Here is a 14,294-nt window from a genome sequence, read left to right as displayed (position 1 = left end):
TTAATTATTTTTTTATTTACTTAAGATTTTAATTAGAAGCGTTTGTGCACTGCAGCTAGAATGCACAAGTATGATCCCTTAATAATAGTATCCTATTGAAAATCATGTCTATGCAGTCCTTTGACATTGCAGTGTTGCACATGGAAATACCGAGAAAATCACCAAAACTTGCCAGAACCTGCTGAATAAATATGAAAAAAATGAAAATGTAATAAGAAAGAATGGACAAAGCTGCACCTTTGAGCCTCCCAAGTCTCAATACACCACAGTTTAAGTGTTTTTCCAGCAAGTCTTTAACAGACTCATAACAGCCTAAAACAGAGCTGCTCAAGAACAGTCCTCCACATCTACCATCCTGCAAGTTTTACATCCCTTCCTTCACCAACAAGCCTGAATCAATTGGCTCATCGGCATCTTTTAGCCCAGCAACAAGTCATTCATTTGATTCAGGAAGGGATTCATCTACAAGTTGCAGGATAGTAGATGTCAAGTTCTGGACTTGGACACACAAGGTCTGAAACGTCAGCAGTAAGTTCAGATGGGTTTTTGGGGGGGCATCGCTCACAGCAACAAAAGCTTCTGGATGCAAATGAAGAGGCTCTCTACAACACAACCCGGTCATTTTTATCTGAAAATGCTTTAATATGTTTTTTTTTTTTTTTTTGCATTTCCCAAATTATTTTTCATGTTTTTGCACATAAACTATGTAGAAATTTTTCCTCCTGTCTGCAAAAACCCCCCCCAAAAAACGTGAAAATCAATTGTAATCAAACTTGTGTTTATTTACACTTTCAGCGTTAAGTTACTACTAGGAAAAGCTTTCGGATCAAAGCTTGCCTTTTTAACCAACTAGTAATACAGCAGAAAAAAAAAAGATAGTTTAAGCACAAATGTTTAAATATAAATGAGTCCATCCAGTCTTCAAAGACAAGTGATGCTCACCTGTGATGTCCTGCACTTTTGGCAGGCTGCAGTAAAACCTGTGCACGGCCTCCAGGAGCTGAGCGCCATGGCCCTCTCCTTGGAAAGGAGGCAGGATCAGCATTTGGCTGCTCAGTTAAAGGGAAATGAGGAGGAAAAAAAATAGAAGAAATGTGTGAGTGATGTAAGTTGTTGTTTTTCTGAGAAAGACAAATTCCTTGATTGAAAGCAGCAAATAATAGACTTTTATACTGATTCGTCAATGCAACAAATCAAATCACATAAAAAGCTCATCTATACAGTTGTTTTCAGATACAAATCCCCCTGGTTTGGTTCTGAAACAAAATCTGGATGAATGGCTGGCTATAGAAGCCAGTAATTTGGGCTCTTTGGGAAGAGGATAAAGAAATGTATAATTTTCCACTCCTTTTTTTAATACAATAGAATGGGAAGGCACGCGCTGCCCCAGCAATTACCTTACACGTGGTCGGGTTTTGTCTGGGTATACGTAGTAATTATAAACTGTCATGTAGCCAACAGTGGCGTAGAGAGTCTCCCCGTCTTTATTGTACTTTTCAAATCTGCAGATAAAACACAAAGGCAAACAGGTCAATTACAGGCACACTCCCGGAGCAGTGTCCGTTTTAGCCTCTCTGTTCCCACATCCACACTCCCCCCCACACCCCCCACCTCACGTCGGCGCGTTCGAGCCCCGATTGGTACACCTGCTGCAACCTGAATACATTATGCACTTAATTGGAGTGCTGCAACTTAGAGGAAGAGAAGGGGTTGGAGGAGGGTTTGAGCTCCTCCAGATCACTTCAGTCCTTTTTGCCCATTGTCGCTTCTAATAGGTGCCAGGGTAAAGAAAACACTGGCAGAGGCTCTTTTTACTGTTAAGACATTGTTCAGTGTTTCAAAAGACAACAGTATTCAATTCAGCTCTTTGCCCCCGAAAAATCTGAAAAGGGCTTTGGGTACAAAGGAAGCTCTTGGCTGATCAACAATTCTCCAACAGGGGGAAATATAATCAAACTGGCCTGGTAATTGGTCACAAGCGCCTCAAAGGGGGGCTTTGTTTTTCAATGACACAATATAAGCTTTAGGGTAAAGCATTGGGGGTGGGCAGGCAGGGGAAGGGGGTACGAGGGGGGATTGGTGTCAATTAAGGAGGGCACTCACACAAGAAAGAAGTCCCAACGATCGTCGTCTATGTCGAGGAAACTGGCGGTCTCGATGAACCACATGAGGAAGGTCTGCAGGCGCTCGTGGTACTCCTGGAATCCGGGGCAGCTGATGTCAGCCTGGAGCAAAACATCAAGAAAAAAAAAAAAGTTTCAAAACTGGCTCAACAGGCGTGGAGGGGAGCGCGAGGCGTCTGTACCTTGTGAATCTGGTAGGTGAGTTGCTCTGCCTCCTCGTTGTGGACTGTGTATGAGTGGAGCATGGTGCCGAACGGCTTGAAGTTGGCCTCCTTCTCCAGCAGAGAGATGAAGTCGTCGGTGTTGGAGGTGAAACCAGCGGGAATTATCTCCCGGATCTTCCCTTCGACGTCGTCGGCCTGGATACCGCAACCAAAACCCAACTTAGTGAAGAAACACATACTGGGCCTAGCAAAACAACTAGCACCTACGCCTGTCACGGGCGATTAATTGTCTCAAAAATCATTGCGACAAACAACAATATTGTTTGAAGACCATTTTAAACTGATGTAATGGTAACGACATAATTATGGGTGCGATATCCTGCCAAAAATAGATACGCTTTATTTTCAAAAGGACACTTAACACTGGAACTGGTAAACAAAATAAACAAAACAGCCAAAAACAAAAACAAAATGGACTCTCAAGTCTCCGTTAACAAAAAAATGCACTTAAATAAAAACTGAGCACAACATAAAATCCAAACTATATTCAACCAAAAAGACTACAGATTATGAAGTCTGTATTCTATATTGCCCTTCAGTAATCATTAGATTACTGCAGACAGGCACATCCGACTACCTGATGCTCCTCCTTTAAGCTTAGGTTTTTTTTGTCCCGATTTTCCCCTTACAACAATCTTAGAACGTCCCACCATCAGATGGTTTAAAATATAAAGTTACGTGGAAATTTTGGTATTTTAAGGACCAAAATGAGAACAATTTATGACATAATTACTAAATAACAAAATCAGGGGAAAAAAAAAAGTTCTGAATCAATTTCTTTCAACACAAAACTTAAGAAACTTTATTAAAACCTAAAGGTGTGAATCTGTGTCTGGTGAATTTTGGTCCAAAACAAGCTTGTTCTTAATTCAAGTTACTCAGTCGGTAGGGTATCAAGAAATTTTACTCAAATAACAGTAGCAATAATTCATAATAAAATTATTCGAGTCAAAGTAAACAGGACAAAGTACAAGTCAATGTAACTAGTCACTATCCACCTCTGGTCTCAGCTAACCCTTCTGACTTCTGTCTCCATTTTATTTGTTGTTTTGTTTATTTATTTTTGATATTTAAAATGTCTCCCAGTTCCAAAGTGAAATGTTTGGTGAACTTTGAGAGGCTGTACTTACAATACAATGTTATCACTATTATGTGATTTGAAAATGGTCTGAAAACAACAATATTATCGTTTATTGTAATAAATTTATCAACTTTATCATCCAGCAACATTTGTTATTGCTACCGGCCAATTTGTGACAAACCAACACCAAGAAACAGTGGCAATGAAAGAAAAGCACATTTATATTCAGAGCCATTCATTCTGACACCCCAAAATAAAATCCAGGACAAGCAATTACCTTCAGGCATCACCTGAGTAGTAAACAGACTGATAGGTCTGGTCAGGAGAGCATTAATAAGAGAAGCAGAGAGGCCCAGGATGACTCTGGAGGAGCTGCAAAGATCAAGAGCTCAGGTGGGAGAATTTGTCTGCAACCATTGGTTGTAGAAAAGTGACAAGAAGAAAGCTGCTGTAAGCCTTAATAGGAGCACAGCAAACATGTGGAGGAAGGTCCTCGTGTCTCATATGAGACCCCAACCTGTGACAGGCTTTTCATCCTTTCCTACTTCTCTTTTGTGTCTTTAAGCAGCCCCTAAATATAGTAATTTATATTATAATCAAGTATTTTTTTATGAATTACAGAGATTAAAAAAAAAAGCTCAAATCTCATGTTTTACTGCACATTTTTACCTACAAGCTTAATATTACAATGTATTTCCAATTATTTTTGGCTCTAGAGCTATCAGTAAAGCACACAATCTGCAGTGATGCTGGTGAATGCAGTAATATCTATTATACTAACATTTAAATAAAATACTATTTAATGGTGGTAATGTCTTTCTTCTTTGAATTCATTTCAAACATAGACCGCCACACAGAGGTCACTACATCCAGCTACTGGGGAAAACAACAACAACAACAACAACAACAAAAAAACGTCTTTTTTCAATCTTAGGACCAAAGTCTAATCTTAAAAAGTTGCATCCAGCTCCATCTGCTGTTGGTGAGAACAACTTAATACTGGTAAAGAGGTTCTTCCTAAAAGACTTTCTGCTGCATTAAACCGTAATTATCACGAAATGCGTTACTGGTATGGTGAGTCTAAATCAATGACATTTATGTAGTTAACATTTATTGCAGTACAAGCAGTTCTTTGCTCAACTGGTTTAGGTCAAAGCGTTTTCATGTGTTGGAGCGGCCCAGTCAAAACCCAGGCCTGAATCCGATTTAGACTCAGCGAAAATTGTTTTTCTGTTACACAAACTCTGTATCCAATCTGGTTCAGTGATTCTGCAAAGAATGTGCGTAAACATAGCTTAACGTGCAAAGCTGGTAGGCACATGATGCTAAAGCAGTAATTACACCCTGCAGCGGGTCTGCAAAGCATTGACTCAAACGCACAACGCATTTCTCATGGTTTTTATTTAGAAAACTTTTTGTTGTGCTATCACGCTAATTATCTATAATTATTGATTAAGCATGTAAAATGAGAAAAACGTGAAAAAGCTGAATAAAATGCAGAAGAAACTTGAAAGTGTTTTCTCTCTTTATTAAGTTAAGGCTGCAAAAATAAATCTGCAAGTGTACATTTTTAGAGCGGCTGAACAGAAACCCATTAGGCAATTAAAACTGTCAGCTGAGCAGAGGCACCCCCCCCCACCCCCCGACTCCCCAATGGTAACAAGGCCACTTAAATCCGTACATTTACTACTTATGTTAAACCATGAATATGTGATGAAGTTGCCACAATAAACACATTTCTGCTTCTCACTGAGGAAGAAAACCCCATGAATTGATCTCAGCTTAACAAACCTTTGGGCATCCATAATGGAGCCCTCTCCTCTAATCCTGCCAAGTGAACCCAATCAAACGAATTTGCCCCCGCGTTTTCAAAGAGCCCCAGAGACAAAGGGCCCCTACCCACGGACTTTTTACTCAGTACAACGTGTGGTTAGTTCAGCTGTGATGTTTGCATTGTATCCATTTCCATAAGGATTGACATGAGAACACTTTGCTAAGAAGCCCTTTCACACCATTTACATGTGTGATGGGCATTATTGGAGCACAGAGACCCTCGCTGCTCAGCATTGAAAACCGGGAAATGAAGAAGGTCTGAGCAAAATGCGCCACAAAAGGCTAATGCAACATTCTGCTAATTCTCCCCCCTTTCAGACATCAGCTAATATCTAACTGGAAGTAATGCACCTGCAGCTGAATGCCTCTTAACTATTGTGATTGTTCAGCCACATTTCTGGGGGGACGAGGACCACACTTAAAAGACCATGGACAAACAAGTTGCTTTGTCCGGCCCACTCTCCTACCTACTAGACACTAAATTGCACAGCCTCCAAGAATAGGCGCCTCGTTTTGTCCTGAATGTAACTCAACAATGTTCCTTTGCAGCAGTTTGTTGATGTCTTTTATTTCTAACAATAAGCACAAAGGCAAGTACAAAGTATCTAATTTGTCGTATTGTTGTAATTTTATCTGGTAATTCCATTCAGAGGGCCGGTGCAGCGTTGAATAATTATATTCATCTGATCAGAAGTCACGCTTTAAGACATTAATGTGGATTAAAAACAAACATTTAAAAGATGTTTGGACCGACATAATGACGTGGCTTTAAATTAGTTTTCTGGAAGATTTCCAGCAGTGAGGATGTCTTTTTTTTTTTTTAAATGTTAGAAGGTGAGTTCTGGTCAGAGTTTTGAATCAATGTAACAAGCAGCTGCATCAACCCCCTCATCTTTCGCCAGCTGCACCGCACCCCGACCGTCTCCACACACACTCAGAGACAAACACTCTTCAGACGCAGCCTGAACCGTGCAGCTCCCCTCGCTCCCTGCAGCTGCACTCAAACCCTTGACAAGGTGAACCAACGCGTCGGGGTCAGCGCTGAAGTCGGAGCGCTTTCCAGTTTGCATGACGGCTCCAAACTCTGCTCACCAACACGTTTAATAATGACACGAATCTTTAATTGGTTAATGCTGGAGCTGCACTTTACATAAAATTGTGCTATTTTTTGGTAGGCTCAAACAATTTGGGCGCCATGCATTCAAACTGTGCTTGTCAGCAATATACGTATCCCTTTGGGAGGGCATTGACTGTCCACACCTGAGCTACAGCTTGGTGACAGAGATGCTAAAGCTCCGGGAAGGAGACCATGATGATGGAAAAGAGAGATAGAAGTAAGGAAAGGCTGGGTTAATCACAAAATGCCCCATGTTCCTTTAATAATGCAGCCCTAGATGAGACCATAAGGACAAAGAGTAAAGATCGTCTTCTGTTTCATTTACAACTTTGCCATTTCTTTCAAAATAGCACAAGATGTAAGGAGAAGTGGGATGCCACAGGTTTTACTTGACTGATTAATGCTGGTATTTCCTCCTTACCTGATTAATGTTATCAAGTAATAAAAGAGCAGGGTGCAAAATTTCACTTTAGAGTCAAATTATGTATTTAAGCTGCCTGATTCTTTTAATTAAATTTAGTATAAAAACCAATTCAGCTGTCAGAGAAACATAAATCAATTCTATTCAAGAATCTTCAGGGATAAGTTCTTGACCAAAAGCTCAACCCTGGAGATTATTTATATATATTTCTATTCACAGACCTTCACTTCTTCAACATTTTGCTACACTGCCGTTTTATTCCAAAATGGATTAAATCAATTTCTCAAAACTTCACATGCAAATTCCCATTACACAAAATGTTTTTATACATTTTTATTATTATATATTTTTAGACCAGATGTACACAAGTATTCTTAACAGACCTGTGGCAGTCATCACAGCCTCCAGTCTCTTTAAACATGCTGCCACCAGCCTGGTACAGCTGCTGTTTTTGGGCAGATTCACCTGTTTCTAATTGCAGAATCTCTTCAGCTCCATCAGGTTGGATGGGAAATGTTGGTTCACATCCATCTGTCCATGGATGTTCAAGTCTGGCCTCTGGGTAAGCCACTCAAGGCCAACAACAGAGTTGTCCTGAAGCCACTCCTTAGATATCTTGCCTGTGTGTTTGGGGTCACTGTCCCCCTGAAACATGAACTGTTGCCTCTGTCTGAGGTCAAGAGCGTTCTGCAGCAGGTTTTCATCCAGAATGTGTCTGTGCTTTACTGCATTCATCTTTCCCTCTATCCTGACAGCACAGTGCTTCCACCGTCTTGCTTCACTGGTTCGCACATGATGTAATCCAACCTCGATTCGACACAGATACCAGAAGTAAGCTGCAAGCGTGAGCCAAACACCTTCCCATAGCCAGGTTTCCGTTGCATTGTGGGATGCCAGTAGAGTAAACAAACTCACTAATATAAAGATATTAGTGAGTGTTTGCATACAACCTAATGTAACTATCAATCATTCAGTATACTTCTCAGATGATTTTGCTTGAAATTGTAACTAGAAACACACACACAAAACCTATATGAATATATTCTCTGTGTATTCTGCAGTCTCAGTACACAGAATCTACTTCCTGGATTTACACTCGGTGCTCCCGTCTGACCAATAAACCGACTGAATGTTGTTGAAATGATTGACTTTTAGATGGTTTGGAGTTTTCTCTGAGTGAAAAAAAGAAAAATCTGAAAAAGTTACAACCAAAGGAAATTGACCAAGTGTGGAAACACCCTCTAAAGGAAGCCCTGCCACCATTTTTCTAAAGTCAGGGTTTGTTCAATTTAATTTGGTAAAATATAACAAAATTATTACAAACGGTTTTGGACATGTTACAAAATAAATATCAGAAATTGCTATCCAAAGTATAGCTATATATATATATCCAAAAATAAGACAGGGCCTAGAATAAAACTCTGAAAAACTCCACATGTAAAGGAGTCAAATTTCAATAAAACAATTTTCTTACCTCGACACAATCAAATGTGTCTGTAACTTTTGATGAGTATTTCACTTTGAAGAGTGTGCTCAGGTTTCCGGCGGTGTAGAAGAGCTGAATCTGAAGACCTTTGTACCCAAAAGCGACCTCACTGTGGAGAGAGCAACTCCAGTTAGATTACAAGTCCAAGTGAGTTTGCATCTATATAAGAGACTCACAAACACGGTATTATAAAACTCGCTGCTTCATGGATAGACTCATTAAAGCATCTGATTATTCTTTTTGCATCCGCCATCATTAAATATACACCTGGCTGGATATAGTGAATGCTTGCTAGGGTCACCAGTTTCACTGTGCTGCATTGTGATATGATAATGAAAGAAACAAATACATTTTGGCAAAACAGATTCATCATTATGCAACTGTGTGATTAAGGTTTACCAGCAATTAACGCTTGCTGAAATAATTAATGCCCCAATTACAGAGTTCCTTTTGAGTTGATTGCAGCGAGCGCAAAAATAACCAATCCTAGTTTTGACTAATTTGGAAGCGCAATTTAGAGCAGAGCGGCACGCTACTGTATGTCCGTGCCCAGAGACAGGTGTCACCGCCAACAACGCAGAGCTGCTCGAGTTCAACATCTCTTTAGTGGAGCAAATTATTGGAATCCTGCAACTCTGCAATGTTTTGTAAGATCCCACAAATACTGGAAGTAAATCTGTGCTGATGTGTCTGCATCTGGCTCCTCTTTGTTTATCTAACATGAAAAAAAGGAAAATCACATGTTCTGACAGAATGTGTGATCTTTACAGCCCCAGATGTAAAAAAAAAAAACAATAAAAAAAATCTGAAAACAATGATGAGCTTACTGAAAAGCTATCTACATTTGGTTAGGTTCATCGTCACTTAATGGAAAACTTGTTCTGATATCGTGCAATGAGACGTGAAACTGCTTTAAAATCTCTTTAAATACACAATTTAATCTAAATGAAAGGCTTAAACTATCCTAAAGCTCTTTGTTTCAATTACAAATAATTTACTTAATCCTAATAAAAAACATAAACGTGCATGTCATCATCTCTAATTATTAAACCAGCTTCTAATTACCTGAAATAAAAGTGCAAATGTAGGTGGAAAAACACATTAAAAAAGGATCACAATGTACCATTTTTATCACTAGCAGATGTCAAAAAAAATATTAAAAGAAGCTTGTGAGAAAGTTTGTTCAAGCCATATTCTGAGTATCTGCGGCCATGCAGCATGTAAACAAAATCATATATAAGACAGGATGTTATGTATGGTCATAAAGCAGCAAGAACCGTCCTAATGAGGGAATTTCTGTGTTACTATCGCCTCCCAGCAAGATGTTTCACAAATCCAACATGCCGGCTGACTGGATCCTCTCTGTGAGGAGTTTACATGCTGTCCCCAGGCCTGGGATGTGTGAGGCTTTCCAGCTTTCTCCAAGAGCTCGGGTTGTTAGGCACTTGCACGAGCCAAGTCAAGACAGTTTATGAGGACTACAAGCGCTTATAAATATGATGCACATCTGAAAGAGCATAAGAAAGAAAACAAAAAAAAACAACAAAAAAAAACGAAGGCGTGTAGGAACAGTTGCAGCACTTTTTTTTTATTCCCGCAGTCTTGTTAAAGGGGCAGCATTGTGTATTTTCCAGACATTTATAGTACAATCAAGTAACTATGTTACCTTGAGTTGTTATAAAAATATTAAACATGAATTAAAGGAAATTTGACTTTGCAATTTAATGCCTTGAAATCGTGTCTCTGTCTCTTTAAGAAGCTCCTGCTCTTTCCGACACTCATTTCTCCATTAAGCTTCTAACAACTTTCTTTGGAGCATTGCACTGAGATTTAGTTTATATGATAAGCTCAGTAGATGTGCAGTTAAAATCAGCTGTTGGCTAATTGCTGGTGCCGCTAGTCTGGAGGAGCTGAGAGGGGAGGTGCTGGGGGAGGGCTGGTATAACTACTGGTATTGATTGTTCCCAATTGGGTCAAACGTCTCAAAGCCAGATAGCTCCTTTTAGTACTCAATGAAAAATAGAAAAATTATAAAACGTTACACAGGAAAGTGATAAGTTTGATCTCCGTGTAAAATCCTTAAGCAAATAATATCATATTTGTTTTTTGATAAAGACACAGAATGGGTTTATCACAGCTGCACAAACATCATTTTGACTCATACTCTCAGCTTCAATTAAGGAAATGCACAGAGACTGCAGACAGAGCAGCAGAGGTAAATACTTCCTTGTGTCAGGTTTGGCTTACTAATTCAACTTCAAGTACATAATACTGGGGGAAAAAAACTCACTCATCTCCAAATAGTTGGTGGCTGTACTCTGGGTGGAATGTGGTGCCATCATCCTCAACGTCTTCAGGAAATCGCACTAACAGCAACAGATCACCGATTAGTATGAGAGCTTCAGAGAGTCAAATAAAAATGTTTAATAAATAAATGAGCATATGTCATCAAAAATTAAAACACCTACCTAACTTCAGGCAGGTCGCTTCATTTGTGTCACACTTGTATTCAGCCAGTTTCTTCTCCATCGCATTTACATCTGTGGGTGTCCATAAAACACAACTGTTGCTAAGGAAATGCTCTCCACGTTTTATTTTGACAGAAATGCAGTAATTTTCTTCTTATGCATATATGGTTGTGCTTTATATTTTTTTACTGAATTACAGCCCACATTGACTGGTTCCTGAGCTCCATATGTCAAATTTTGTAGTTCAAATAACATTGATGTCTGGAGGTCACATGAATAAATACAGCAAGATGTATAGGCATGTAATGAAATATCCAGAAATAACTATCATTATCTTCTGAATGTGCACATGAGGCCAAATTAACAAACAAATGAAAAGCAACTTTTTGTCTAAATTTGAATGTTTCAGATCAAACAGATTTTAGAAACCTGAGAAAATAAAAATATGAAGTTTTCAAATGATGCAATTAACAAACGGGAAAAAATATCCAACCTAATCTGGCCCTAAGTGAATAAATAATCACACCATGAACCTAAAAACAAGTTGTGCCACTCATAACACTGGAATGTCGCATGCAGTTACTTTGTGCATTGCCATAGAGGAATTGTTTTTAATTTAACCACATTGGAAGGATTCAAGCAAAAATGGTCTGTCTATATTTTATATAGTCACTATAAATGGTCACTATATTTTATATAGTGATGACTATATAAAATAGTCATCACACAGCATCTCAATCAGATTTAAGTCTGAACTTTAACTAGACCAATCTAAAGTCTTTATTTCATTTTTTAAACATTGAGAAGTGCCCTTATTTCTGTGCTTAAGGCTCTTTTGGATACTGTCCTCAAACACACCTTAAGATCGACCTTCTCCCTCAGATTTTTTAGTGAAAAACAGAAATTATGGTTTTATCAGTTAGCTCAAGTTGTCAAGGTTCTGACAACCATCAATCAAACACACCATACTCAGTCGTGTCTTACTGTGAGTATGGTGTTCCAAAACTTTCTACATTTGTATTGAATCTTTTTTGATAGAAACATGATTCTTTGACAGATACTTTAACCTACTTCATTTTGTCTAACAGGTTCTATTTAAAGGATGTAATGATTCTACAGGTACATAATCAGGCCTTTGTAATGAAGTTTGTTGATAATATAAATTTTCCCTGAGGTTAGTATAGATATATTTTTCTAGAATTTCAATGTGAAGACTCATTTAAAATCCCTTACTGCATTCAATTTATTTTCTGATCTTAGAATTTTGTTAGTGACTTGAAACCTTAAAGTGTGAAAAGAATAAATAATAAATAGAGTCATCGAACTGAGCAAATACTTTTTCACAGCAATGTATTGTCAGTAGCTCTTTATACCCAAAAAGACATTGGGAATGAAAACTATTATTCTATGTTAACATTACTAACTAGCTTACTAGCTTTCTGAAATCAGTACTACCTTAAATCATATTTATATCGTCCTCTAAGCGTCTTTACATCTGATTGTCAATAAAATGCTAAGCTTATGTGTTTACAGAAGGTCTACAAAGACATGTAACCGCAGATAAGCTGGGTTGAAACTCCATGGATCCAAAATATAGTTTGTAAATCAGATTACAAAGTACTATTTTTCATCAGAGAAGATACAGCAGGAGAGCTGTCAGCCGACTAAACAGCATCATTCCAACACAGCGAGAACTCCGTATTTATTAATACAGCTACACCCAGCTTAGATTTGAATATAAGTGTTTCTAAAACCGAAAATGTGATGCCATGACAGTCTGAAAGCAACGTTAGCTTACAGGCACCCCTGTGCTTCATTTGCTAGGTGACGTTAGCTCGTTTTTTGCGGTGTTTTGAAGACATTACAGGTCAGGTATGCGCTTCGAGCAGGCGAAGAGGAGTCCTTACATCTATTGAGGACCGAAATATACGTAAATGAATGCTGAATGACTATAAAACGTAAGCATTTAGCCCCTTACCCGCCATTTCTGCACACTGTGTTATTGTCCCAAAAGACCCGCGGAAAATGGAGTACTTCCGGGTGAACATGTTTCCGTGGAAACAGGATATACGTAGTCAGCTATTTTACTTTTCATTTCAAACCAATTATTCGTCAAAAACTGAGATATTGTACAGAAATATCATATTGGTTTACAACCAGATAAGAGTTAAATTAGCTTTGGAATTGACTCGGCTTTGATTTAAAAATATATATACATATATTACACAAAAACAACGGACTGTCTGTCCCCCAGACTCTAGGTGGTTTTATTTTATTTTCGCAAAGACTGTTTTAAAAATATATTTCTTAAAATAATACGCCTATTTTTTTATTTCAATATTTTGATCTGTATTTTAGTATTATTGGCTGTTATACATATAAATTAAATATAAATGCTTTTATTCATTTAAAGTTTTTATTTTATTAAAAGCAGTATATTGCTCTGTAGCATGTTCTTGTTTTTATTGACTTTACACATACATACATATATACATACATTATAGTTTATACTATTAATTCATACTTGCTCTAATCATGCAAAGACGTTTTTTGTTTTGTTTTTGTTTTCTGTTATGTCATCGTTATTTCTCTGATGTGAAAAGATGTTTCAAATAAAGAAATAGTTAAAACCTAAAAATAAATTGGATCTTTGTTCCCAACAAAGGTATACAAACATTTCACCATGACACATTTGTGACTTGGAAACACCTCATCAGGAGACTGTGAGTGATATGGACAGATAGATGGATGACCCCTCTACAAGTGAGCCATTCATTAGCTTTTTTTTCTTGAATGCCAAATGAAATTATTATTATTATTTTAAACTTTACACACAGTAAATATAAAATAGTCATCACGTTGAAACATTCAAGCTTAGTTGTATTATTTTCTGAGGGGGGAAAAAAAACATCTGAACAATTCCCTTACACAGCTGAAGAATCCTGCTTCGCAAAACAAACCCTCAAAGTTTAAATGAAATTGTTTTCTTCTAATTAATGGCATCTTCTCTGATCAAGAAGAGGAAACAATTATGGAATCACTCACAACAAGATGCACCTGGATAACTGATGAGAAGCATGACTCAAAAGAAAGAGCTCCAGGCTGAGACATTGGGAAGAATTATATAACTCAACAATGATAGTTGACCCATAGTTAGCTGTATTGACAATATATTATTCAGCAATTACAGTTTTGAGGGCTGTAGTTCAAATTTAGCCTGTTTAGCCTAAAATATTTAGGCAAATAGAATTTAAAGCAATATAAATAAAGCTACTACTAAAGTAATATTTTGGAAATATTCGAGCATCGTTAAATATCATTTTTAATAACAAAAATAGAAAACATTCATCACTTTCTTTTATTCAGTTGTGCGAAAAAAAACTATCAAAACTTTAATTATTGTTAACATTTTAACCCTTTAAATGCCAGTTTAAGTAATTGAATTATGGCTTATAATAATAATAATAATAATAATAATAATAATAATAATAATAATAATAATAATAATAATCTAACAAAAAGTTAATGGTAACCGCATCCC

General features: G+C 37.6%; 1 protein-coding gene across 2 annotated transcripts in view; it reads right to left on the bottom strand.

The window, feature by feature from the left end:
• The window catches only part of hat1 (histone acetyltransferase 1), a 17,466-nt gene extending 4,664 nt beyond the window's left edge, over positions 1–12,802 (bottom strand). Inside the window, exons 1-8 of one of the 2 annotated variants that reach the window (XM_007546469.2) lie at positions 12,732–12,802; positions 10,754–10,825; positions 10,576–10,651; positions 8,274–8,394; positions 2,306–2,482; positions 2,104–2,225; positions 1,398–1,502; positions 943–1,049 (exon numbers count right to left, since the gene is read on the bottom strand). In XM_007546469.2, coding sequence (XP_007546531.2) covers positions 943–1,049; positions 1,398–1,502; positions 2,104–2,225; positions 2,306–2,482; positions 8,274–8,394; positions 10,576–10,651; positions 10,754–10,825; positions 12,732–12,801 — 850 coding nt within the window. In that variant the 5' untranslated portion in view covers position 12,802. Of the gene's footprint in view, positions 1–942; positions 1,050–1,397; positions 1,503–2,103; positions 2,226–2,305; positions 2,483–8,273; positions 8,395–10,575; positions 10,652–10,753; positions 10,826–12,551; positions 12,633–12,731 lie in introns of those variants that run through there. The other variant, XM_016668644.1, reaches the window with a different exon arrangement.
• Positions 12,803–14,294: the final 1,492 nt, after the last annotated feature.

The sequence above is a fragment of the Poecilia formosa genome, unplaced genomic scaffold (assembly GCF_000485575.1).
Source record: "Poecilia formosa unplaced genomic scaffold, Poecilia_formosa-5.1.2 Scaffold16, whole genome shotgun sequence".
Lineage (NCBI taxonomy): Eukaryota > Metazoa > Chordata > Actinopteri > Cyprinodontiformes > Poeciliidae > Poecilia > Poecilia formosa.
Note: the sequence above shows the minus strand (reverse complement) of the source record. Positions and strands in the feature narration are given on the sequence as shown.